The sequence below is a fragment of the Buteo buteo genome, chromosome 15 (assembly GCF_964188355.1).
Source record: "Buteo buteo chromosome 15, bButBut1.hap1.1, whole genome shotgun sequence".
Taxonomy (NCBI): domain Eukaryota; kingdom Metazoa; phylum Chordata; class Aves; order Accipitriformes; family Accipitridae; genus Buteo; species Buteo buteo.
Window position 1 is genome coordinate 15,211,052 of NC_134185.1, and position 27,549 is coordinate 15,238,600.

The window sequence follows — 27,549 nt, forward strand, 5'->3', positions numbered from 1 at the left end:
TGTTGTGCACGTGTACATACCTCTCAAAAGAAAAGGGCCCTTATAAAATGTTTGATTGCAGACTCAAAACAGAACCTGCAATTTAGAAATATCAATATGCTTATAACTTTTGTGTGTTTACATGATTCATCTGCCCCTTCTTTGCATGCTGGTAAAACATAACTCTAAACTTTAAAAAAAAAAACAACAACCCAGCTCTATTTACAGATGACTACTTCCACAGATCTTGCAACTGTGGCTTGAATTCAAGTCATAGACAGACAAATGAAGGTCAAAACCATTATACTTCACTTTTGGATCTTAACTACAACACCCAATTTAGCCAGCCCAAGGAAAGATTCAGATTTTAGGTGGGATTCTCCATAGCCTGTAGACTATACTCATAATTAAAGCACTTCAGATACATTTAAGGTCAGGCAGGAGGAATCCAGTTCTAAGTTCCCAGTTCTTTTTCCTGATGTTCCCTATGATAGCCTGTTTCTATGTAATCTTCATAAAAGTTGCCCCCACAATTGCCATCACATTTTTTCTATACCCTTCCAATACACTATTCATTCCACCTAAATACTGATTTCTTAATCAAGGATCTGGCTAAGGAATCTTCCTTGCTGTCTTCTTTGGCAATGGAGAAAAACAGGCACCTCCAGTGAGTACTTAGTTAACTTGTCTTAGATGTATGTTTTAGGAAGAGCTGAACAACAATTTGCGGAGCCTGTCTCACTGTCTGTGAAGGGCTCCAGTACTAGACCTCAACAGCTAACTTCAGATGTCTAACCTAAATGAATCCTGCCCCTAGTTTCTCATCACAAAGAAAATGACAAGTAAAACCAAACCCACACACTCATCCCACTGTAACAGTGCTGTTATAATTTAGTATGCCAGTATTTTGCTAAGCATTTGTTCACGCTATTTAAACTGCACCCAGTGTGTCACGAACTATACCACAACTTTTGGAAGGCGGAGAAAACAGTGTCAGTGCAAACAGTGGCTATGCAGGATCTGTATCCACAGGGGGAATTTTACCAGCAAGAAGTACGGAAGGGCAACGGCACAGCCTCACCTTCCCGCGCCGGGCATCTCACCATCCCCTGCTCCCGTCCCGCGCTGACTGACGCTTCCTCCTCCGTCACTACCACAGACAAGTCAATCTCATCTAATGGCCAAAAAGGCCTTCGAAACTGTGTGGCCAACCTCTCGCCCGACAGCTAAGTTCAGCTCACCCCTCACGGCGTAACAGCGGTGCCATTAAATGGCGGCACCGTGTACCTCATACCCTGCTCCTAGCCTGACCAGGTTTCAATATTTAGTAACGTCATCTTCTAATGTTGCTCATATTTCCACAAATAGGCGGAAAGACCAAGCTTTAGCCCTCGCCCTGGCAGAGAAGCCGCCCTGGTGCTGGCAGCGAGCGAAGCACTCTGCCCAGGCCTGAGCTCGGGACAGCCTCACTGCCGACACCACGGTTTCCTCTGCTCTCGCGGCTACGTCCGCTGGGCTCCAGCTGCTGGAGTCAGGCCCGCGTGGGGAAACCGCTTTTTTCTTTTTTCTTGGATTTTTCTCTGACGACCGCGGCGAGGCCCGGCCGCGCAGGGGCGGCTCCCGCCCGACAGGCGGCGCTGCGGACGGCGGGCGCAGCGAGGAGGTTTGTCCCCGCTCGCTGCCCGTAGCCCGCCCGGCGGCGCTGACGTGTAGCGCGAGGCGGCGATGGCGGCCGCCTGGGAGGAGATCCGGCGCCTGGCGGCCGATTTCCAGCGGGCGCAGTTTGCCGAGGTGGCCCACAGGTGAGCGGGGCGGCGCCGGTACCCGCTGCGGCCTCCGAAGCCGACCGCCCGCCGCTGCGGACCGCCCGCCGGTGCCCCCTCCCCGCGCCGGCGGCCCTCCCTCCCTTCGCCCCCCACGGCCCCGGGGAGCGGTGTGCCACGGACCCCGGCCCTGTGGGGTCCCGGGGGGGTTCAACCAGGCGCTGCCCCGCCGCAGTCCCCCTTTGACTGGCGCTGACCTCTGTGTCAGCGCCTGTGAGCCCCGAAGGGGCGTTAGGGCCCCCCGGGGAGTACGTGCGGGTCCGGGGGTCTGTCATCGCCCTTAAGTTCAAGCTGCCAAACGTCGTCACGGCTCCCCTGCTCTGTGTCTTCCGTGGGTGCGTTGAGGTTGTTGCCCGGAACTTGTTTCTACTGAAGAGAAAAAAAAGAAAAAAATCCCAAACAAGCAGAAAAAAACTAAAATGAAACAGTACAGAAGGGTCAAAGACACAAATTCTGTAAGCACAACCATGGCTAAATTCACGGGCAGGTGCATTCTTACAGCAAAAAGGGCCGACAGCTGTTCGGGAGGAGATTAAAAGTTGTTCTAGAGAGGTGACCGGCGTAAGTGAAGCCAGATGGATGATTTGGGGGGCGATAAGTAGGATCCCGAAATTAGTTTTGTGTCTCAAAAAGTATTCACACAGAACAGCAAGTAATCGTCGTCATACTTCCTGTGTTAAGTATTTTTGAAACATCTATTTAAAGATAATTTTGGCAAGTACTTTCTTGGAATAACTGATTATTCTTTATGCTGTTGATAGATTGTCAGAGCGGAACTGTATAGAAATTGTCACAAAACTGAGTGCAGAAAAGCAGTTGGAAGTAGTGCACACACTTGACGGAAAAGAATATGTCACTCCAGCACAGATTAGTAGGGAGATCCGGGATGAGCTTCACGTTTGTGGTGGTAAGTGTGGCATTTGCTTTCTTCCTCTGGATTTGGAAGTTAATTTTGAAGACTACGGAAAGATTTTGAAAGTTTTCTTCAGTACCCTTAATCTTGCATTAAAAGTGAGTTTGCTTGCTATTGCTTTACCTACAGATTAAGTCACCTGCTATTATTTTCAATTCAGATCTGTGTTAAGCTTTTAGGTAGGCATATCAAGATACGTTACTTGGTTCATTTTCACCCATGCAGAATTTCTGAGGTAGAAGTGGTCTAAGAACTGTTTTGAAAGAAATTTGGCATTTTAGTATGGTTAAGTATCTGGCCCAGATGTATGGCCTTGACTTGGAATTTGAAAATCATTCTCCTTTCATGTCATCAGTAATATCATTTTTAAATTGTCATTGACAGGTCTTTCATTTTACCAGTATGAAGAGCCATCTGCTTTGTAAGATCTGACTTAGATATATAAGGAAGCAAATAAACTTCCAACTGCTTTTTGTCAATGGTTTTAATGAGAAGACAGTGTATTGTACTTTTAGTTGTATTTAAGGGTGAATGTCATGGCATCTTATGTTTCAAAAATTAACTTTCTTATTATGTTCATACATATTAGTCATTTTCTTACGATCACCACAAGTATGCCTCAGATTGTGTTATGCCATTGGGTATCATATCAGTATGATAGCGTGAATTGAATTTAAAGTTGCTGAGCTTTTTTAGTAGCATCAGGCAAAGGTAGAAAGTTTTGACAATCTCAGTTTTGATACTCATGGACTAGTGGTCAAATCCAGGTCAGCATCAAGGCAAAAACTAATTGGGAGGGGATTTGAACAGTGATTGTTACTTCTGGAATTTCTGTATTGGATTGTCATGAAGGCCATAGGGTAGAACAATGTGGCTGTCTTGCACTGACCACCTGTGGTTTCTGTGATTTGACAATATATAAAGCTGAAGTTGGTTTAATTGGTCTACAGAAAAGTAATGAAGAAATACTTTGTACATTATGGACTATGCTGTATTCTAAATCTGTTCAAACATGTTTTATATACTAAAATATATTTGTTTGGGTTTTTTTTTTGAAGGTCGAGTAAACATTGTTGACTTGCAACAGGTAACTTTTTAGTAGTAAAAACCTATATACTTCTTTCTTTTCTTCACCACGTGTATTTCAAATATTAAGTTCATCAGTTATACCCCAGCTAAGTTATCTTTTTTAAAAGAGAACAAAGTTTATGAAGAGCTGGTAGCTCCTGTCAGAGTACTGCATATTACTTAATCCATCCATTTATTGCTTTGTTGAAAGCTCCTCTGTGCTTGAAGGTACTCTAGGACCTCTGAAATCACCACTAAAATATAGAGATTTCTTTATGAACTCTTTCTTTGTAAACTAAGGGGGGCAAACAGAACAGAAATATGTTTCCAACTTAAAGCTGCAGAGGCATGCATAATTAACTTTGCATGCCTCTTTGGATCTTCCCTCTTCCTTCATTAATCTTTTTCCTCCAGTAGTTGTCTTCTGTGACTAATTTTCCCTTCTGGCTTGAGCAAAATTACTTGGAATCAGACAACATTTCTGAAAGACAATTTAGTATTTTCTGTTCATAGCTTTCTGGATTTTTTTATTATATACATTTCTTTTAACCTTGTCACAGTTGCAAACAGAGCTTTTTTCCCTGTAAAGTGTTGCTGCTTTATTCCAAATTGCAGATTAACTGTGTATGTATACAATACTAGAAAATATAAAAGCAGCTTTCCTCAAGACATAGGAATGTGTAAGTATAATATGTCAGTGTTTGAGAATTAATTTCAGTTTAAAGTTCTGATAAGAGGTTTTGTTGGGGGGTTTTTTAGGTAATAAATGTGGACCTTCTGCACATTGAAAACAGAGCTAACGACATTGTTAAATCTGAAAAAACTATTCAGCTTGTACTGGGACAGCTTATAAATGAGTGAGTACTTTTCAGGAGCAGTATGTATAATTCACAGCTCTTTTATTTTTTAAAATGCAAGCTAAAAGTGGTGGCCAGCATTTGTTACTTCTGAAGTGAAATACATTTTTCTTAACTGCTACTAGGGCTGCGTGGTGGTGATCAGTGCTTCTTCTCCAAATGTTGAGTGAGGTCTGTCTCAGCAGAGCATCCAGGGAATCCATGGAGCAGAGGCCGTACTGAATGTCTCTGCCCAGTATTCTGCACTTAAAAGTGTTCATTTCTTACCCAGTGTTTCTGTGTACAGCAGCCAGATCTCATTTGCTCTGTGGCTTTGCTATCTGCCTCAGCTATTGACAAACGCTCACTTTTTTCCCACTGTTGCTTTACCTCACAAGCCTAAGCTGTATAAGCAAGTTATTTTATGGCATTCAGCACACTAACAACCACTGAAGTAATACTCTTATGGGGTTGTCTCTGTTATTGATTGCACTGCAGGATTTATTCTTGGCAAAGAATGTGAAGTTCCTGGCTCTTTTGAAATAATTAAGACCTATCTTGCTCACTAAAGCCCTTTTCTATTTCTCATTGACATATAATGTTTTCCTGTTCCTGCTTTTTGACAGTTTCATACAAGCAGATGAATGACCTATTTTAATACTAGCTACCTAGTTAGCAGGCTTTTAAAAAAACACCACATTTTCACTGACATTGTTCTCGTTTACTCATTTAAAGTAACTTCCAGTTTATTGTTGCAAAGATGCAACATAAAGACGTATAGTGCCGCGTCAATTAATAATTCAGCATGTGGCTAACAGGTTGATCTTTAATTTTACACTTAATGTGTTGGGGTTTTTTTCTTGTTTTTAAATAAGGAGTTACCTGGATCAATTAGCAGAAGAAATAAATGATAAACTACAGGAAACTGGCCAGGTGACAATATCGGAACTCTGCAAGGCCTACGACCTCCCGGGAGACTTCCTGATACAGGTGATGCAAACCACCAACCTAGCAAATGTAGAATTGATTGTGTTCACCTTCTTTTGTGATCTTTGCTATATCCATGGCTTTAACTGTGATGAGCTGCTTGTCAGTCTAAGCAGAAAAGTATTTGATACATAAAGGTTGCAGCGTAACAGCTATTCACAGATTGAGGTTGATGTTTGCCTTTTCATTTTGGGCAAAATTTCTTCAGAATCTTTATGACTGTTAGGAACAGATTAGGATTAGGAATGCTAGGAGCAGGTGAGATTAGTGAAAAACATGGAAGTGTCTTTGTTTGAAATATTGGAGAGAAGATGTAAGCATAATTTCATCAGTCTCATTAGCTACCCAGGAGGCAGAAATACAATGGTAGAGACCCTTCGATTTATTCAGAAAAGGTAAAATAAACGTTCATTTCTAGAAGCTGAAGCCAGACATTCAGAGTAGAAACAAAAAACTATTTACCTTTGTTAGTGAGTATTATAGTGTGTAAAAGGATTAGGGAGAATTCTCTTACCGTTTTTGACTTTCAGTCAAGGTTGGACTTTGTTTGGAAGATATTTTTATCAAAGGGTAGTCCTGTGGCATGTGTTAGGTGAACAGTCATACTGGGTACCACAGACGACCTTGCTGACTCTCAGTTTATGAGCAGATTTCCTGTAGTATTTGTCGCATGATCAGCTTCCACAAAAGCATTTGTAACATACAAAAATTATTATATGGTTTCTCTTTGTTTCCTGGGCAATATTTCCTAGGTTTAGTTCACTTTGCAAGGATGCACATTTATAAACTGTTTGCACCTCTTTCTTTTGTGTTTGTTGTTACTAATTTTTATCTTGACTGTTTGAAAAAGTGGATAGTGAATTCGTCTGCCACAGGTTCATACAAAATTAATACAAAGGTTAAATCTTAGTTTTCATTGTGCATCTCCAAACCATACTTATTTCTTTTGCAAAGTTTTTTTTCATCATTAGATACACATATATTTTTTTAAAAGAGGCCATTGTTAGGAAAGCTGAATTCACTGAAGTTTGGAGTGTGGGCCGTAATGGCATCAATTTACATGTAGTAAGACACATTCTCAATAGACCTAAATAATAATTTCCACTTGTAGTCCTCATTTCTGAATATTTTGTCTGTCTTAGCGAAACTAATTTGCTGATCTGTTAATACCAATTTTTTTATTCATTTTTGTTTAAAGTCATTAATATACACTTTTAGCAGTCATCCCAGCTTCTATTTACAGGCTTTATCCAGGCGTTTGGGTAGAATTATTCATGGACAACTAGACCAGGAAAACCGTGGGGTGATTTTTACAGAAGCCTTTGTGTCCCGGCATCGAGCACGCATTCGAGGTCTCTTCACTGCGATTACTCGGTAAATTGCAACACTTGCAACCAAATATTGAAATATTTTTACCATAGGTCTTCATGGACCACATTCACTTGTGATTGAAAAAGAAAAGAAAACAAAGACCTATGGATAGATTTCTTTAAGTGTAGTTCAGTTCCTGGGCTGAAATATTTAGATATATTAGACTCACTGTTTTGAAATGGGGACCTCCTTTTGAAAGGAGGACAAGGGAAATTTAACATTATACAGCATACTTAAGTTTTTTGGCTGAAGAAAATGTTAATCAGTAGTTCTTTCATTTGTTTGGAGAGTATCTATCCTCACTGTCATGCCACTGCTCCCCAGTCAGTTACTTACTGATGTCTACCCACTATATGTGATTATAGATAATTTTTTCTTACTAAATCAATAACTTTCTGTGTCAATTTGTATGAAGAGAAAAACTTGAGACAGCAGAAGTTTCCTTACAGTAATTATTGTAGCTTTGTTGTAAGATACAACTTCATAGTAATTCAAAATTAAAACCTTGTAAGCTGTGTTAAACATCAGCGTAGCACCCTGGGGCTAAGATATTATGTAGTTTTGTCCATCTGGAGTAACATCTCATTTCTAGATTCTCCACATCAATTTCGGGTCATTAACTTATATTGTTTTGGTTTTTCTTTTTTCAAGGCCTACACCTGTAAGTAACTTGATCACTCGGTATGGATTTCAAGAACATTTACTTTACTGTGAGTTTCATTCAAACTGTTTTGTATTTTTGTTAGTAAATTCATAGATTCTTCATTACTAGAAGTGTGCTTTCAAAGAAGCATTTTAGTATATAGCCTTAATTCTGGAGTAAAGAACAATGCGTTTCTCTTTAATGTAAAAAGTGTTAAACCTTTTGTACTATCCATAACTGAAGAGATGTTCTCTGTATCTAAAGCAATGAAAGCATGCATTGATGAAATGCCTCTGGGGGCAGAATGATGCAAGAAGTACAGTACTCACTTTGTCATCTGTTTTGTTATTTGCCCTTAGCTACTGGCAGTTTTATCAGTGAAGCACACAAAAGGGGACAGATTTTATGTAACCAAATGGCATTAACTGCTCTGGATTTTATTTACTGACTTCTCTGTGATAGCAGAGGCAGAGCTTTTGTTATGCTCTTAGTTAAATGTCTTTATATGCTGAGAGATAAAGCATACCCTTAAACTGTTTGCTTTTATTTGCCACAGTTCCTTTTTTAAATAGAAATGCATAAAGATTTCCTATCCAACTGCTGAAACTTTTATGCAGTAGTTAATTGTTTCTTACTTCTAATGTTGCAACTTTTCTTTGACAACAACCTCCCATCTGTCCAAAATGCTGCTTCAGGCATCATTAGTCTCGTGTGCTGGCTGACCAAGTGCTGTTGGTCTTCGGAATCCTTTAATGGTTTTCTATCTCTTCTCATGAAAGTTAATATTACTCTTTTGTTTGATTGGGTCTTTTTGCCTTCAGGGCATTGCACACTTTAGCCCCACTATAGTGTGTCTCTGCTGACCTTTTTGTTCTTTGCGACAAGCTTATTCATTAAAAATTAAAATCTTAGCATTTAAACAAAATCATATAAACACTCTACTTTCACATAATGAATTTAAGGTTTCCTCTTTTTTTTTGGAATGTGCCATCCAGGTATTCATAGATTAAAAGGAAAATCTGTTAAACTGCATTATAGTAATGTTGCAGTACCCAACAAATTTCAGTATGTGGTTGCAGTCTTTTTCAAACAGGTCCTGCAAGTACCTGATCATCTTTTGCTCATGTACAGTGTTGATGTGAATTGAAGTTCTAGTGTTTTCCTATCACCAGTAATAATCACAATGGCTACGTGTATTTCTAGTACTTTCTTTTTCTTCGATTTTTTTTAATAAGTTTGTTCATCTTCAGTTTTTCTTACTGTATTCCATTTCCTCTGCAGTTTCATAAGTTTCAAAGACCTTTTTACTCACTATCAGAGCACATTTGATTTTATTCTATCCGTTTGCTGAGATACCGTTTCAATTTCACAAATGCTGGAAACTTGAATAATATCTTTTAATGATGTTACTTATACTCTTGGCTTTTTATGTTTGTCATTATTAGCAGTGTGTTTTAAAGTGGTCTTTGTCAGTTTTGTGTCTCTTCCAGAAAAAAAAAAGTAAGTTCAGTGTACTGTTTGTATAATTTACAAACAGCTAATTATTTCATCAACACTTAGTGTCAGACAAGATAAACAATATTCTTTGGTTCTATCACATAGCTGTACTGCTATTAATGTTCAGCTGGCATAAAGTTATAGAAAATAATTTTAGAAATGAGTTAAAATATGATAAGTTAAATAGTTAAAACACTAATTACAAAGCATAGTGAAAGCACAGATGTTCTTTATTTCTGAATATTGTGTTGATGATGTAGGACAGGCATGGAGGGATGCTTATCATCTCTGCCAGACTTTGACAGAGACTTAATAGGACACTACAAATTACTCAATCACCTTTAAAAATAAGTGTGAGATTACAGTAGTTCTGCAAAGGTCCTGTTGTTTTGTTCTAAAACAAAAGATTGTCTAGGCGTAATTGTAGTAGGGGCTGTGAAATCTCCTATGAAAGCACCTTCTCTGCCCTGGAGTTTTAGAACTGGCACTTGAAATAATACAAAAATTAACTGGCATCTTCATTTCTCCCTCTTTCTCTAAAAACTCCGGTTCATTGCTAGTGCTCCACAAAATTTTTTGAAAATCTATTAAAGGTTTACTCTTTTACCCAAAAACTTTGAATAAAAGCAAATTGAGATTCCAAACAGAGAGTCAAACGATATTGTCTGACAATTGCTTAAGTAGAATAGGCACGTTGACTCTTTTCTAGGGTAACTAAACTATTAGTAAGTACAAAAATCTATTTTTATTTTCAGAATCAGTCTTACAAGCCCCATTTTATACAAGGTAGCTGAACCAAGGCAGAACATGATTTCTAACTCTCATCTTAGATTACCTAAAGCTATATCTTGTTTAAATCTGTTTCTCTTTTTTCTACATTTTTTCAGTGTAAGTACTGTTCAGCTTTTTTTAGTGGCAGTTGTGTTCAATAGCTGCTAGCTTATAGAGGCCTATCTACACTGTAGGCATATCTGACAAAAAAAATCATGATTTAATATGCAGTATTCCTTCTGGAACCAGGTTTTCAGGTAAATTTTCCTGTGTAGGTGAGCTAAGCCTCCATGTGCTGTACTAAGCATGTTGTAATGTTGACTGCTACTCATATTTAATGAGGAAGAAGCTGTACCATGTGATGCCATTTAATGTTCTGTTCCAGGGTAAAATCTGTCTTTTAATGAAATAGAAATCAACACAAACTGAGAATAAAAAAGCCATCTAGCAAAGCTCTGGAAATCAGCAGAGCTTGGCAGTTGATGTCACTGGGTTTTTTTAATATATCTAGTGACTTACAAAAAGGCAAAAGCAGAACATAGGAGGCAAATCAGATATTCCTGTGCACCTTTAATGGATTAAAAATACCTTATTTAGCATCAAGAAAGGCTTAGTACTTTGGTACTGTCAGTTACCAATACGTTCTTTGTCAGCAATATTTGTGCATTATCAGGAGGTTATTATTGGCAACAGTGTGAACATTGTAAACGGTGAAGATGGTCACCAGTAGGAGGTGCTCACATTTATGCAGGTTAGGTAGCAATTTTTCTTGTCATTTTAGTGTGTTTAGATCTTTCTCTTCCATCTTGGTTAACATGCAAGCAGTGAATTCGAAGAGAATGTTATTAATAAAATGCTCATATATTTTATTGTCTGGCCAGTGAAAGATTCTTTTATGACTACATTTTCTAAATTAAAAGCTCAAACTGTCCAGGTATATATTCAATAAAAAGTGTTTTGATCCTGCCATTGTGGCTCACTCTTTTGAAACGTATGATTTCCAGACCTTTTATCAAGACATTCTCATTCTCATAAATGTTAAAAATAATTGATAGAACTCAGAAATGTTTCACTAGAAGAAGCACAAACAGCTACTGGGTGGGAAAAAAAGAAGAGACAAAACAAGGAAAATAATTGCTATGTTTTGATTAATGGATATATTGAAGTGGAAAATGTCGCTTCATTTATTTTCTTCTTGTAGCTGTGCTAGAAGAACTTGTTAACACCGGTCGTCTAAAAGGCACTGTGGTTGGTGGGAGACAGGATAAGGCTGTGTTTGTTCCAGACATCTATGCCAGAACGCAGAGCAACTGGGTGGATTCGTTTTTCAAGCAGAATGGTTACTTAGGTAATTAATCTATATCCTCGTAGATAAAATATCTTTCTAAAACTAGTTCAGGTAATTGGTCTTACCCTAATATAGCTAGCGTCTAGAGTGAAGCCTCGCAAGAATAAGTGGAAATCAATACAGTAGTTGATACTCCTTTGTTAAAAGACCATCTTGCTTATAATGATGTGTGTTACTTCATCACAAAGAACCGTATTTCAGCAGAGGGAACCATACTGCTAAACAGTAACTTTATTTCTCACAGAGTTACAAGTGCTACTTTTATTACTGTTCTGAAAACACTTATTAGGCTGCTCATTGTAGACTTTTCAGATGATCATGTTTGACCCACATGGTTGTAGTTTCAGTCCAGCTGTCCAGATTATGACCAAACTTTGGCTGTTAATAGTCCAGATAGCCAAGCGAGCAGTGCACAGGAAGAACCTTTTCCAAAATAAGATTTATAGAACTGGAGTGGGTAGCACTAGTGTCCTGATTTGAATCCAAATGAGTCTGTCTAACTTAAAGCTGAGTGATGCTGGATGATGGTGTTTTAAAACAGGAGCTATGGGAAAATGTGGACCTGAATAAACAAAGGAATGTACCCTTATGGTCCCAAAGGGCCGGTTGCTAAATAACAGTTAGTCTTGCAGTTTGAAAAGGTTCAGCATAATTTACTGTAGTAGTATTAAGTGTTTCTGTAATATTGCTTGACTGATAGAGTATCTGTCAAAGTCTTTGAATGTTTTCAGAACTTCTAAGTATAAACTGCCAAATAGTTGAAATGCTTTGCTTGTGATGCATTGTGCGATTCTACGAGTATATTGGAGTAATTTTTGAAAACAAAACATTTTGACATTGTATATATTGTAAATGCTGCTCATGTTATATTGGAATACTTTGTAAAGATATAATCGCAAAGATAAACTTAATGGTATAAGAATCTGAAAAAAAAATAAAATTTCTGAAACTCAGACCAAAGTCATGCCCATGATTTAACCTTCATATTTTTATTAACTATTTAACCTTCATATTTTTATTAACTATGTTTAGGTGTAGCTTGTACTGAACTAAGTTTTACGTCAGCATCAGCTTGAGGCTGCATTTACTTGTATAAAAACTATATGCAATTCTTCGTTTCCTGCTTTCAAAAAAAATTACCACATAAGATCCTGTATGTATGTGAAGGTACTTAAATGTAACAGACGCTTAACTATTTTATAGAATTTGATGCATTGTACAGACTTGGCATCCCTGACCCAGCAGGCTACATTAAAAAAAGATACAAGTCCACACAGCTCTTATTTCTGAGAGCAGCTTGTGTTGGTCAAGAAATTGTGGATCAAGTTGAAGCCTCTGTAGAGGAAGCCATCAGCTCTGGAAACTGGATAGATGTAGCAGTAAGTTGTTGTTGAATTTATTTATTTTGTCTTATTTTTGTGTCAAGTGATACTTTATTGAAAATACACATATGTATAATGAAAGTTCCATGTTGTCAAAGTAGAACATTCTGTTTAAGTAAAATAACAAGTAGAAAGGCATTATTTGCCTTTAGTGTGAACAAAACCAGGGGAAGGACGTATCAATATTCAGTTGATAGATATCTAAGACTAACTTTTCATTTCAAAATTAGTGCTAATGTATTCTGCTAGAGAACAATATATTTCGGGGGGGGGGTGGTGGAAAAAACTTTAAACTGAACTTGTATGAAAGTTTCAGTAAACAGAGGGATATTAGCCGTTTTGTCCTGGCTAAATCCTAATTTTAGGCCTTACAGCACTACTTTGTCACTTGTAAGGAAGCCTGCTGCTGTTTTGTGTTTGGTGTTACTCTGTATCTGTTGAGCTGCATTTTGAAGAAGTTGCTGTCTGTTTTCCCAGAGGTAGCACATATTCTAGAGCAATGTTGATTTGGGATGTTAGAAGATTTAAAATAGTGTTTTAAAGTACTCTTAAATTACTAGTTTAATTTTAAAAGTGCAATATATTCTAAATAGTTAACAGATGTCAAATGGGGTGGCTGTGGATTAATTTTATCCACATACAAGTATGTCTGTCCATTCTAGAACAGATTATTGTATGTAAATGATTTTGATTTTCTTTACCCTAGACTCTTCTGCCCAGCTCTTTGTCAGTAGAAGATGTTGGGATTTTGCTTCAGCAAGTGATGAGATCTTTAAACAAAAATTCTTCAGGCTTAGTCTTCAGTGACACGATTGTGGTCAGTGAGAAATTTCTAAGCAGCTGTGCTGATCTATTTTCTGATATGATGCAACAGAAAGCTGAAAAGGTACAGTTTTTTTTGATCAAGATGCAATATACATTAGATTAGTATACTTAAAAATGGCCAAATGGCTTAAAATTTTCCATATGTATCTTTTGTTGCTGTGTCTATCTTTTTGCTGGTAAGTGCATGTTCTTCATTTTAGGAAATGAAAAATAGCCCTGTTAATTTAATCACTGAAGAAGATTTAAAACAGGCTTCTGGTTTAGAGAATTCCTTTGCTAATAAAAAAGACAAAAAGGATGAAAGAAGAAAGAAAGCAACAGGTAAGGCATCAATATTTAGTGTAAGCCAAAAAAAAAAAAGAGGCTTGTTTAGCCTTGGAAACATTCAAATATAAAGTTACTATATTTTGTAGTCCATTAGTTGCCTCCAGTCCATTGCTGAAGATACTTAAGAAATAATCCAGCTACTTCTCATCATTATACTGTAGGTGTAGATATATCTGAGCTATGTCCATGATAACTAATTTCAGATTTAGAAGTTCAGAGGAAGTACCATAAAGACATCTTGAGTTAGTCCAAGACAAGTCAGCTGGCTTTAGAAGCAAGGAATCCATGTTCGTTTATTAGTGTATACAGTATGGTCACATAAGATTAAGTTGCGCAGAGGACTGACCAAACCAGTATTAGCTTGCGGATGTCTACCATTTTTTATTACACAGTGTAGATACACTCTTACTCCGCTTTTCAGGGATCTGGGAAACTTAAAGTATTTCTTAATAGTTTTGAGAAGTTACTTCCAAAATCATTCAGTATAAATTGAGAAATGAAGTAGTAAGATGGGGTTTTTTGGAGAATATTGTACATCTTTTCTGAGAATCCCATGCCAGACAATTTTCTGTTGTTTGCACACATAACAGTTATTTGGAGATTCACACAGTTTACTTTAAGGTATATTCTGGGTTAAATTAATCCCAAGCCTTACTCCATTTATATGGTGGCTGTTTGGAATAGATCCATGTGTCTAGACACGTTCATATCCACAGGTACCGTATGCTGCACCATCAGCAAGCACTATCCTGAAGTGTTTTTTTATGCACTGTTAAGTGTATTACCTTAAAACAGTCAACATCACAGTTTAAGGATTAGATGTTGTTATTGTGTAATGGCAGAATGTGGCCAATGTCACGTTGCCTATCTTAAGGTCCGTGCATAACTATATCAGTATCTGCTGTTTAAGCATAACCTCACGTGTAATGTTAATGCAATTCATACAAATATGGATTCTGTCATGTATTGGATTAATGAAAATTTTCAAGATAAATTCTCTATGGCCCATTTATAATACCGTTTGCAACAGTCTGTTACAAACAAGTATCTGTAGGGACATGTACCCTTGTAATCCTTTCTGTAGGTCCATGTATCCTATTGTCATAAAATACGGCTTTTCTGCCCGTAGTGTCTCCTGCTTCATCTCTTTGTGGATAAGATCTTGATTGCAGGTTGCAGCTTTTTCTGTATGGCTATTAAAGTGGAATATAGAATGAAGGCACCTTGTTTCCAAAATAACGTATATTGCACAGCTGAGAAACAGCTTGTATCTGTTCAGCTAAATGCGGTCACATTTCAAATAAGCATGTGAAAAACACCAACTCTTTTTTTTGGAGAGGTCAAAAACTTAGAAGGTCTCACAAGTACACCGTCCACTGCTAGCTGCAAGCAAACTAGTTTGCTGTTCTTGCAAAGGAATGCTTAAAAATCCATCTATAGCATGTAACAGATGCAGTTAGCTTTGTGAGCAGTAGCATCTTGTCTTTGTTGTTTCCTTTTCTTAAATAACAGTACTGCTACATAATGAAGTTACTTGAAATCTTGGACCTTATATTTAAATGGAAAAACAATTACTTTCTCAAGACTTAGTGCATGTATAGAACCAATTACTCTGGAGTTTGAATTTCTTTCAAGTGAAAAAAAGAAGGGAACAAGCTGTGAAAAAGGGAACAAACAGCTTACCTTGTGGAAAGGGACTGTATTGCAAATTGAGCTCCTGTGCATCTGAATACATGGATTATGGGACCTATGAACAAAGTAATTTGTTAACGTTTGTCAGAACTAGAATGTCGCATTGCTTTATAGTCATCTAGGAATAGTCGAAAAAGAGTTAGTTTTCTAGTTAATTGAATGCACACTTAATATTTTGGATAAATGCGTGCTGCGTAGGATTCTTTTTCTGAAAATTAACAGTTACGTTATCAGGGGTGTTTTTTAGTAGCTCAGTTATTTAGCATCAATGAATAAAAATGCTAAATGCTTACCAAGATGCTATTTTCAGCCAACAGATATTCTCCCATTGCATTACTCATCTGTTTTCAATTGGAAAAAGATATTGCTCTTTTTTTTTTTTTAACAATATGTATATTTGATATAGTTAGTATTTGTGTTTGTTAGTATTGTGTAATGACATTAGCTTAAATAAAGCTTTAACTCAGTTGCTTTTTTTTCTTAAGAATGAAAATTTACAGCCCTAAGATTCTGGAATGTGTATTGTAGGTTATGTTTAGAATCAGGTTGTGGTTTTTTAATTCAGCATTAACAAGTAATGCAGATTAATTACCATAATATTGTAAAGTTTTTCTTAAGTGCTAGAACTTTACTGTGTACTAAGCAAGTAATTCTCCACCAGAGGGCAGTGGAAGCACAAGAGGAGGAGGAGGTGGTAATGCGAGAGAGATCAAGATTAAGAAGACCAAGAAGAAAGGAAGAAAGGATGCTGACAGCGATGAAGAGTCGCAAGCAACTAGCACAGGTTTGTCATTTTATTTTTAGCACTAACTACTCATACTGACATGTTTTTATCACTTTCTTTTCCACATCTCTGTTTTTCCCCACGGTATTGGTAAGGTTAAGTAAAATATCAAAGAATTTGAGAACACTATTCCATTAGAATTGTATCAATGGATATGATATTGCTATCTAAATGAAATGGGCATACCCTATTCACTGAATAGTATAACTTAGTCTTTAAAAAAGAAATTTAAGTAAAGGAAATGAGAGCAGGTGGCTTGTTTTTGTTGGTTTTTTTAAAATTTTTTTAAATTTTTTTAATTAGATTTTATGTAGGAAATGCCTTACATTTCAGGATTAATATTATACTTGGTTTCTTAACACCTGCTAAATAGCGTATGATAAATGGAGAAGTTCTCATCCAGTTCCAAAGCTTAATTAGCTTAAATTAACAAATCATAGCAGTGAAACAGTACTTAGGTGTTTTTCCTCATAAGGATAAAATATACAGTCAAAATAAAGTTCTAATATTTTAAATGTTATTTTAAATAAGATTCATGTTGATTAACTGTGAATTCTACATCTGAGCTAGCTATCTCTGTAACTACTAACTTTGTAATGGAGGAAGGTAGGTATTTTGAAGGCCTAGTCTGTCTTACTGGGTTTAGATGTGTATTACCAGCTGAGTCTGAATCTCTCCCTATTGGTGCCCATTTCTCTACCTTTACTGTTAGGAGAAGGAGCATGGATGGCTTCCTCAGAAGTAAATGCTTACATTGTTAGACTTTTAGCGAACAGTGGTTGCAAATGAAACAATCATAATTATGTGTTCTTTCTTTTATTCGATGGACTACCAGAAATGTATACTTCAATTTTATATATAGTATTTAGACTTTCCATACTGACTGAAAAATACTTTTAAACATGATATTTAAAGTTGCGAAATACAGCATCTTAATTTTGTATGACACTACTCTCATAGATTACTGTAATTCACATATACATGAAGTTATTTTTCAAGGCTGCTCAGTTGCTGAGTAAAACTCAGTAAACTAAGTAACTCAGTAACTAAGTATTAAATCACCTTTTTTTGGTGTAGCCTTTCATGTTTTACAATTGTTGCTGCTTGTATTGCTGTACTGTAATAAACAGATTGAACCAAAATGCCAAGATAAATTCAGATGTAACCATTCAAATATAAATAGGACCCTTCCAAACCCTGATTTAAGCTCCTTTTCTGCCTGTTTATATAGCCTTGTATGTTGTTCATTGCTACTGTGGCACAACTAGGAACATCATTGATTTCCATTCATTCGGTTACCTTATGTGCAGAATAAACCTGTTTTATGCTGCATCTGTCATCATCCTGATCTCATTCTTATATATAAAAATTAAAACATTCTTATATATAAAAACTAAATTCTGCAGCATGCAGACAAACTTCATATTTTGTCCAAAACCAAAATACAGTTGCGCTAATTGTGTGCATTTACAAGTAGCATGTGACTTGATTTTATTACTGGAACTTCTTGTCTGGTTTAGTATTCTTGCTTTATTGTGTCTCAAATTTTGTACTGTAATGTCAAGTTTAGGATGCTCTGTTAGATGATTGTGTACCTTACTAAATGGGGTTTAAAAAACCCACCAACAACCATGTGAAATCCTTCAAATAGGAACGTTCTATTCAGTTTTGGCATTTTAAAAAACTATTTGGTCTTGGTGATGTCATCTTTTCTAAACTAACAGATGTGCCAGGTAGTTTGGAATATCTCACCAAAAATGCATGTCCTCATACACTACTTAAGTTGTCTATTAGAGAAAATAACTTCTAGGTGATCAAAAGATAAATTTTCTCAGTTTTTCAGATGTGTAAAATTTAACCGTCACGTGTAGTCTTCTCTCTTTTTTACATTGTTGGTAATCTATCTTCTGTGGAGCTTTAGAGTTTGAGGCATTTCAGTGTCTCATGCCACAGAGTAACTGCAGCAAAACTAAATATAATGCTTTCTCAATGAATGTTGCTCATGGCCGCTACAGGTAGGAATAAGCAGCCGGAGTTCCCTTTCATGTCACAAGAGGAAATTCAGGATGTTTTAAAGACCCACATGCAGGATTGCCCTGAAGAACTTATTACAGAACTTGCTGAACATCTAATAAGGTAATTTCAGTAATTCAACTGGAGTTAAAAAGTCTGTGATTCATTTCAGATATATCTTCTTTTCAGTCTGTTTCCTTCCTTAGAAAAAAATGTTTTGCTGGTGGAAGTGAACCACAATATTCTTTTTCTGTACAGCTCCATGTTACATACTTGCGTATGTATTAGAAAGCCATGCTGGCACAGTAATGAGAAATAATGCTTAAGCTTAGCAGTAGGCGGTTCTGCGTCCTTTGTCAGCAAGCATACTTTCAGGTTCATGGGTGTATTTCCACCCCCTTACACTGATCCATGTTGGGGTTTCACCAGTCCCATCTTCTGTACAGCCCTTGATGTATGTTCATGTTTCCTGTCTTTTGTCGCTCCACTGGTACCTGTGTGAACTGGGTAGTAAGCTGGGTCAGCAAACTGATCTAAGCGAAGGTGAGTAACTTCTTTCAAAAGACATTCCATACAAGAGAGAGGGTGTGAATATGTGTGTTTGGGGCAAAAAGGACATGATAGGACTGTAACAGCCCAAGCTTGACTAAACTTGGGAGTACAATGGTAACTGCATCTTTATAAGGGCCTGTGCTATTTTAATGCAACTTAAGTCTTCACCTCTTACAGCTCTTATTCATCTGGAATTTGCCTACAGATCCCTGAAAGAGTTGAACAGCATTGCTTCTAGAAAATCTTCTCTGTCTTTCATCTTCTTCCCATTTAGGTGTTGTTACGAGTTAAAACCTTGGCAAGCACTTACATACCGTGCACACTGTAACCAATAGTACTTCTGCAATTATAAAAGTACATTTTAATTTCCCAGTGGTTTTTTTCTGATTTCCATTATTTGCTTTTTATTTATCTCACTGTTCTGTGGCATTCATGTCCCATTCATTTACTGTGTAATAAGGTAGATTTCTCTATTGCTGATATATTTGGAAAAACCTTATACAGTTTTACACTTTGCTTAATGTTCCCTTTTTCTCCTTTCTTCTTCCCTCTTCTAAGACCTTTAACAAAAACTTACCAGGAAGTTGTGCGTTCTGTTTTTACATCTTCAACGTCTTCCTCTGGAGCTAGCAGAAGACAGACTATGAAGGACTTGCAGGAGGAATTCTCAAACTTGTACAACAACATTCGGTTATTTGAAAAGGGAGCAAAGCATTTCACAGGTACATTAAATATATACTTTTAAAAATGAATATGCTTCTTCAAGGATGTTGAATTTATTCCAGAATCTACATTCAAGGTCAAAGAAGAGCAACAGTTTAAACAGGAAAAACTTAGAGATATGTTTACACTGCCTAACACTGACCTTATGCTGGAGTACATTGCTTTGCACGCTTACTGAAATATGTTCTCTTTATTTCATATCCACAGTCCATTATATCTTCTGTCAAGATAATTGTGGGTTCTTGTCTTTCCTTCCAAAGTGTTTGCATGTCTTCCCAGTTTTTATTGTCTGGGGAAAAAAAAGGAAAAATAAAATAAATTAAAAAAAAAAAAAGAAAAATATTAGTAAAATTACTTCATTCTGTCACTTGTGCCACTAATGAAAGCATTGAATACTACCTGATTCTAAGAAGTCCCTGTTAAAACCTCTTTGAGGTTTGATACTGAAAGTAGCTGCTCCTTGAGGGTAGCTTTTCAAAAAGGTGTAGATTCATTTTGCGGTGGATTACTTTAGCTACCTGTATTTTGTGACAGAAAAGTACCATTAGGAAAATATTTTAGACATTTCCAAGATTCTCTGCTGTATTCAGCTTTCTTCTAGAACTTTCCCTGCTAAAAACTTATAACAAAAGGAAACATTAGCAAAAACCCCGATATTCCTATGTTTAGGAATAAATGGAATTATTTCCAATTAGCCTCTGTTCTTGTACATGTGTTCTGTAGCTTCTTTTTTCTAAAATTCTACTGTTTCAGTCTTAAAGTCATCTGCCTGCTCTTTATGTTTAACTGCTTGTCCTGTAGACTTTTCCTTCACATACTTTATATGTGTTGATGGATAGCAGTGGTTGTTCATTAATGGTTTGGGAGGATTGTACAGGGACTAGTTTACTGCTCATACAGATACACCTTTGAAAGACTAACAATGCATTAAAATGCACTTAGACCTGAAAGCTCACATTTTTCACTGAAGAATGTTCCATAAGCAACTGCAAATGAGCGATGTTAGCTTCATGTATCCAGATAACTTTTTGATACTACTCATGGTTGATAGAGTCCACATTTTAGGAAGTGCTGTGATAGCTGTCACAGGAATCAGATAACTATAAGAAGTTACTTTTAATCACTTATTTCTTTTAACAGATGAGACTCAGACTAACCTTGCCAAACACCTGTTGAAGACTGTCTGTACAGACATTACAAATCTTATTTTCAACTTCCTAGCATCTGATTCAATGATGACAACCGAAAATTATTCTACAATCACAAGTGAGGTACACAGATAACAGTTCCTTTTTAACAGTCTCAAGTAGATCAGTGATGTTTATTCAGTACTTAATTATCTTCGGTTTAAATATGCCTACAGCTAAAATGGTAATTAATATTAGAGATTATTTCCATTCTTGTCTCATACAGGTCCGGACCAAGATTTTAGGTAAATTGCCAGAAGACACCAAAGGTCCTTTAGCTAAACTTCACTCTTCCCTGAATGGCAAGGTAAAGTGATCCAGAATCTTTGAGTTCAGATTTTCCATTCTGCTGATACAATGCTAATAAACAGCTGACATACATAGCGTAGTACATAACTGCTGCTGCTGCTGTGAAGGATGAAGGCAAAATAATCTTTTGAATTTGTGTAAGTCAGTGAGAATAAGTACATTTTCATATCTGTGAATTTTAAGAGGTGAAAACGTGATCTTACATTTTGATACTGATAGTCACCTAGCTCTTTGCTTCCAGATGGAATCCAGTGCATCTTTTATGTGCAGGTGAGAAAAGTAAAAGCTGAGAGAGAATCCACAGTTTAAAGTGGTTGATATTTCTTGTATTTTGTTCCTGGAGTTCCTGATTGTTCTCCCATGTATTTCTTAACTAGTAAAATCCTGAATATTTTTTAAAAAACCTTCAGATTATGGCAGTGTAAGTACAAAGGAAAGTAATCTATTAATTCTTTTATGCAAAAGGCCATACTGATATGTTTCTTAAGAAAAAATATATCTGTAAATAATTGTAGAACATGTGTTCCTTTTTTTAATTCCATTTTTAAGACTAATGGATTGTAGTTTATTTTAGTATTTAAGTATATGAACTGTTGGAAGATGAATAAAGTTAATTTCTACAAAATACTTTTTACTTTCTCTTCCATAGTTTATTCCAAATGTATTCAGTCATGTGTTTGTGTGATTAATTGTGAACAGTAGTTAACCTTTTTTATAATCTGCTAACACAGATTAAATATTTATATCTTTTTTAATAGAGCATAGAAGATTTTCTTTCATGCCTTGATTCTGCAGTGGATATTTGTGGTATTATGGTGAAAAAAGGAGACAAAAAGAAGGAAAGGTACCTTAATTTTATGTATTCTATGCACAGTATGTGAAATGTAGCTCTGTTGCTGCACAAATGTTAGATGGTTAGTTTGGTAGCAGTCACACAGAATGTGTAAGAGGCAATCTTTCTTTCCAAACTGTTTAACTGAAAAATACAAAGTCAAGCAGTCCTAATTCCATGGGAGAAGGAGGAGGGGAGAGTTCCTATTTAGCTAATTTGCTTGACTCACTGCTTACTACAACATAGTTTATAAATTCTCCAGGGGACTTTCAAAATCTAAGCTACACCAGTGCTAGGTTTGTTTTTTTTTTAATGTGGAATTTCACAAAAAGAAATGGTCAGTCAGAGGGGAAAATTAAAATTAATTGAAGTTAGATATGTTTTAGAGTCTATTATCAACTACTATAAGACAGAATGAGAAACATATTTTTATATAACATATTCCTGTTCCTTAGGCAAGTCCTATTTCAGCATAGACAAGCTCTGATTGAACAGCTAAAAGTCACCGAAGATCCAGCTCTTGTTCTGCACCTGACGTCAGTACTGTTATTTCAGTTTTCAACCCACTGTATGCTTCATGCGCCAGGAAGATCAGTACCACAGATCATTAACTTCCTAAGTGGCAAGATCCCAGAGGTATTCCTTTCTAGCTTGTTAAGGGGAAAGTGCCTTTTTTCTATGACAGAACATAAAAGTTGTGTCTTATACTATTTCTGCTGCATACGACCGGCACCTTTGTGTTTCATGTCTAATCATTACTTTATGTACAGAATATACAATTTCTCTGATCTGTGTTGTATTTCAAATCTATTATTTCAGGGATCTGCCTTCACTATTTTTTTAATAAAACTAAAAATCAATCTCTTATTAGTACTGTAGCTTTTGCCTTTATCTATAGAGACAGCTGTGTATTGTGGGATGTTATAATTCTTATAACTGAAAATTTATACATGCTCTTTCCTCCCAGCTAGAGCATGGTTGCTTTTTAAATTTTGTATTTCAGTTTTAAAGAAAGGTATACTCCTCAAAAGTAAAAATATTGAAATTCTATATTCTAAACTGCCAAAACTGGTGATGTTTACTAACTGCATTGCTTTCCTGCTTCAGTGGTTTATTGTCCTGTTCTCGCAGCATGGATGCACTTTCATTTTTCTGCCTCTTCGAATGTCTCTCAGAATTTAGGTTGCAAATACCTTGATGGAAGTATATTTATGTATCACTAACCCTCTTTAGGCAAGAATTGGAGAATGCTTTTTTAAAAATATAATCTTTAATTAAAGGTCTGTGTACCTTCTCCATAACATTGACATTCCTTTGTTTTGTTCTGTTTTTTCCTCTCAGGATCAGCATTCTCTGTTAGTCAAATACCAGGGATTAGTAGTGAAACAATTGATCAGCCAGACTAAGAAAACTGAACATGGAGACAGTGACACAACAGATAAACTGGAGGAGGAGGAAGGAGCAGATACCATTCGAAAAGAGCTCCAGGAAATCACTAACTCTATCAAAGATCTTGTTCTCAGACCTAGGAAATCTTCTGTAACAGAGGAATAAAATTATTATTCAGTGCGTCCACATCCATGATACAGTCATATTTTATTTTTTTTTATCCTGAAGGGAAGCATAGCAGAAAATGCTTGACAAATTTTAAAATTTGGCTTCTAACAATTGCAAGTCACAGCCAGGGAACGCAGTTGTTGGTTGATGGTGGCAAACAGAGTTTTGTTATGTACTACTACAGTGTATGTGTAACACACAGTAAATGTAGATGTGACAGCACAGTTTTGGACACTTTGGGTATGAAATTAGTGGTTTTTAATTGGCATCTTCATGTGAGGCCTCAAGAAATGGTTGTTCTTCAAATAACAGTGTATTCTGTTCCATACACACACAGGCTTATAGTTTTACTTCTCTGATTTGGATTTATAGTGATCTAAGGATTGCATATAAGTGTATATAAGCCTGTATATCTTAATTTCAAATACTAGTTTTGAAACATATACTGATACCTAATAGAATAGCAATGAAAGGCCATCTTTACTTTTTGATATCATTAGTGGATGTTTTCAGCTTCTGTTCACTGGACCACAACAGTAAAAACATTGAGTACAAGTGGATATTGCTAAACTTAAGAGAAGTGACCCAGTACTAATGTGAGTTTCTAAATGTACTGAAAGCTTATGGAAATCAGCACACTCATGCTATTGATGTATTCTGTTAATGTCCGTAATAGCTGTTCATTTAAAGCTTGTAATTCGGACAGAAGAGGTGATACCCTTTTGCATTGCTATTTTGGGAGTGCATAAATACTTTTACGCCTGCCATATTTTACATGCTATATGTTCATTCAGTGGACTCGTGGAGTTCTTAGTCCATTTCCCATAGCAGTTAGAAGCACTTGCTTGCATTTTGTCAGCTCATTGAAAGAACTTGTGGTATTCTGTTTATTCTGAGCTTCTTGAAAAGACTTTGGTTGATGATCTTTCTACATAAACTTTATAGACTGAAGTATTGGCTAAAGTGTTTCCCTCAAGTTTTTTACCAGCCTTATTTTTACGTGAGCGGTACTTTATGTCTTCAGGAAAGTGGAAGAATGTGTAAAATGGAGTTCTGCCACTATTAATGACATAATTCTTGTATGTCAAATATACTTCTAACTTATTTTTAAGAGAAGATAATTTTCAAACTGGAAATACTTTAGTTGTATTACTTCAGTAATGGCCATTGTTTTCACGTGTGTAATTTCAGGTTTTTGCATAAAATCAAGTTTGAGTAGTAAGACAAGGAAGAGTTCTTTTCACTAAACCTGTCATTCACCCATTCTTGCCAAACTTCTTTCATGCTGAAAGCAAGCAAATTCTGTGCAAGGCCTACTCTGTTCAAGTATATCTGGTTTCAAACAGTTCACATATTCTATAAGCTTAATCATAAATATACCCAAGCCTGAAATTGCAACAAATGACAGTTGAAGAGACCAAGTACAGAAGCTCAGTAACAGATTAACCAAGGTTAATTTTGATAAGGTAAAAAATTGAATTGTATACTTATATAAAAGGCAGTAATGTTTAACAATGTTCACATCAGTGCTGATATTTTACCAACTGTAAGGCAAAACAGTTTGCTAGTTGTAATGCAGAAGCAAAGGTAGTTGTTTTTCTTTCCTTGGCTGGAGGCTATCAGAGCTGATAATCAAGGACAATGAGGAGTAAGAAATTAAAAATATTCAGGCTGTTTAACTTTGTTTAAGAAATAGAGTTTGCATACAGGAAATAGGCTTGATTTCTTGTTATTTAGCCAGAATAATTATTAAGTTCCTATACTGAATGTAAACAATTTTATATGACATTGAGCTATTTTGTAAATAATATGCCATATGACATTCTGTATGCAAATTTGAAATTATTTTAATAACATTAAATGATGAAGTATTTAAAATGCGTTCTGCTGATTTAACCAATGGCTGATCATCTTACAACTTGCAGCTTTCAAACAGCAATTGGTAATATGCACCATTTGACTTTACATGCCATTCTGAGTGTCCCTGTAATTTTGTTTGATACTGTTTCATGCTGGAATAGTAATGAACTTATTATAAAATTTACTATATCATGTGTTAGACTTGCTATATTGTAGCCAATGTTATAAGAATGATAAAAAAAATATATTCTTTGAAGTAGATACAAGGGAAGCACTGCAATTCAGAGATATCTTCTGGTTACTGACAGAATTCAAGGAGACGTAGGTTGGAAAATGTTCCCAGGTATTTTTGTTGTCTCTTAGATGTGGAAAATCAGTCTTCAGTTTACAATACAGAAGTATTTTGAAAGAGAAAGAAAAGGAATATTCACAGTTCCCTGAATATTTTGCTAATTCATGGGGGTTTTCCTCTCCTGAGGGGAATATATGCAGGAGGAAGAGTAATCTTGTCTTAGAGGTGCAGTTCACAAAACAAAACTGCCCTTTGGAATATCTAGGAAAATAAAGGGCAATACAAAGTATACAAGTTAACGCTTTTACTTTGCTTTTAAGTATTTAGTGTCAGCCTCACATGCCTTTCACCTGTGGTATGTGAACACCACCATTATATTTTTGTAGACTTAGAAACCTGACATGTATATATGCATGTATGTATATATACACAGCTGTTTATAAATATGCATCTTGTAGCCTTATTTGCTGCTACTCTCAGCAAATGGGAGTGGGCACATTAGCCATAGGTAGAATAATACCTTTCTCAGCAACAGCCTTTCCCTGTTTTTAAGTGGCAAAATGTGACTTGTAGCTGGTTATTTGCAGTTCTGCTGGAAGTAAGCAAACTGTTGCTCTGTTAGAACTTGCAGCCACCTTTCCAATTCTCTCGTTTTGCAGTTTCTTAAAAAAAAAAAAAAAAAATTGGCACGTTTCTAAGTAATAGCACTGGGATTTGTTGTCTGCGTGAATCCATCTTACAGCTTATTCAGATAAAACTACTGTACTTCTGTTCTCTGTGTAGGCTCCTGAGTGGGCTACTCATGCAGTGGTTGCTTCTTCAATTTTTTTTTCTAATAAGTAACAGTTACATTTTCCTTAGGCCAGGAAAATGGAATTTTCTAGAAAACTAGGTAGATTTGGTGGGGTGGGGTGTTAATAGCAAGTTTAGTACTCTTGCAGAAGATACAAGAGTGACTGTACTGGGTCAGATCGAAGGTCTGTGTAGCTCAGTATTGTGTCTCCGGCAGGGGCCAAAAGTGGATGCCTAGGGAGGAATACAAGAACAAGGCATGTAGTAGTTGTTCCCTTGAGTGCCTTTTGAGCCGCCAAATATGTGCTACTCAAACTTTTTGAACGATGATTGTACTTTAAACATAGAAAATTGTAATTATCCAAAGCTTTTGGATAAACAGGATACTTGTGAGAGCAGAATTCCTTTCTCTGCTGACCCAAATAACAGAACATATTCAGTAAATGCCAAAGATCTTTTCTCAGGAAAACAGCAAGTTATTTATTTATCTTTTTCTTTAGGAATTGTGAAGGAATGACTTTTTTTTAAATTAACAAAAATAATAATCTGAATTAGGAAGAGCAACTTGAGTAGTTTAAAGAGAAACACCATTTGGTTGATTAATTTCCCAAATCCTCAATATGAAGGGGAGGCAAGGCCAAGACAGGTCATCTCTGGGGACAGATGAAATAAGCTGCTTTCTATTTCAGGAAGTTCAGGAAGAGATGTGACAGCTGTAGGAGACATCATCTACACGATACTCTGAAGAAGCAGCAGAATTTTTGTTAACCTCTTCAATTTTCACCTGTTGGCAAAAACTGATTCTGTTCTAAATGCTTCTCTGGGCATGTCTTCTATTAACACAGTTATGATCTCTGTCCACAGTTGGACAAATTTGAGGGTAGCCTTTGAAGTTTAAGTGGTATGCTATAGGAGGTATCTGTACTTCTCTTCCTTTCTGGTAAGAATGTATTGCGTTAGAAGTATTTCTAAGTGCCATTAGCTCTTTTGACAGATCTGGTTGGGTAATACTTTTGCCTTTCTCTGATTTGTGAACTTCAAAAGTTACTTGATCAAGAATTGTACTTTCAGTTTTCTCTTTCTGGAAGTAAAAGGCAAGAGGAAGCTATTCATGATTCTCATTCTGGACTAAAATTCACACCTAACTTGTCCTCTCCTCAATCTGCAAAAGTCACAAGCTTCAAAA

At 36.4% G+C, this 27,549-nt stretch overlaps 1 protein-coding gene across 1 annotated transcript; it reads left to right on the forward strand.

Moving 5' to 3' along the window:
• Positions 1-1,584: 1,584 nt before the first annotated feature.
• UFL1 (UFM1 specific ligase 1) lies at positions 1,585-25,246 on the forward strand. Its single transcript, XM_075046639.1, has 19 exons — positions 1,585-1,781; positions 2,564-2,709; positions 3,774-3,802; positions 4,543-4,640; positions 5,495-5,609; positions 6,850-6,980; positions 7,629-7,687; positions 11,090-11,236; positions 12,440-12,615; positions 13,325-13,504; positions 13,644-13,764; positions 16,124-16,246; positions 18,262-18,382; positions 19,370-19,533; positions 20,675-20,805; positions 20,948-21,028; positions 21,789-21,874; positions 22,318-22,498; positions 23,204-25,246. Exons 1-19 carry the CDS (start codon positions 1,705-1,707, stop codon positions 23,414-23,416), a joined length of 2,379 nt encoding a protein of 792 aa, XP_074902740.1. The 5' UTR covers positions 1,585-1,704; the 3' UTR covers positions 23,417-25,246.
• The last annotated feature ends 2,303 nt before the right edge of the window (positions 25,247-27,549 follow it).

Excerpts from the sequence above, each read along its gene's own strand:
- UFL1 (XM_075046639.1), top strand. The coding sequence starts at position 1,705 with ATGGCGGCCGCCTGGGAGGAGATCCGGCGCCTGGCGGCCGATTTCCAG. Across the intron at positions 11,237-12,439 it reads CAAGCAGAATGGTTACTTAG|AATTTGATGCATTGTACAGA; the intron begins GTAATTAATCTA and ends ACTATTTTATAG. Across the intron at positions 22,499-23,203 it reads TAAGTGGCAAGATCCCAGAG|GATCAGCATTCTCTGTTAGT; the intron begins GTATTCCTTTCT and ends TTTTCCTCTCAG.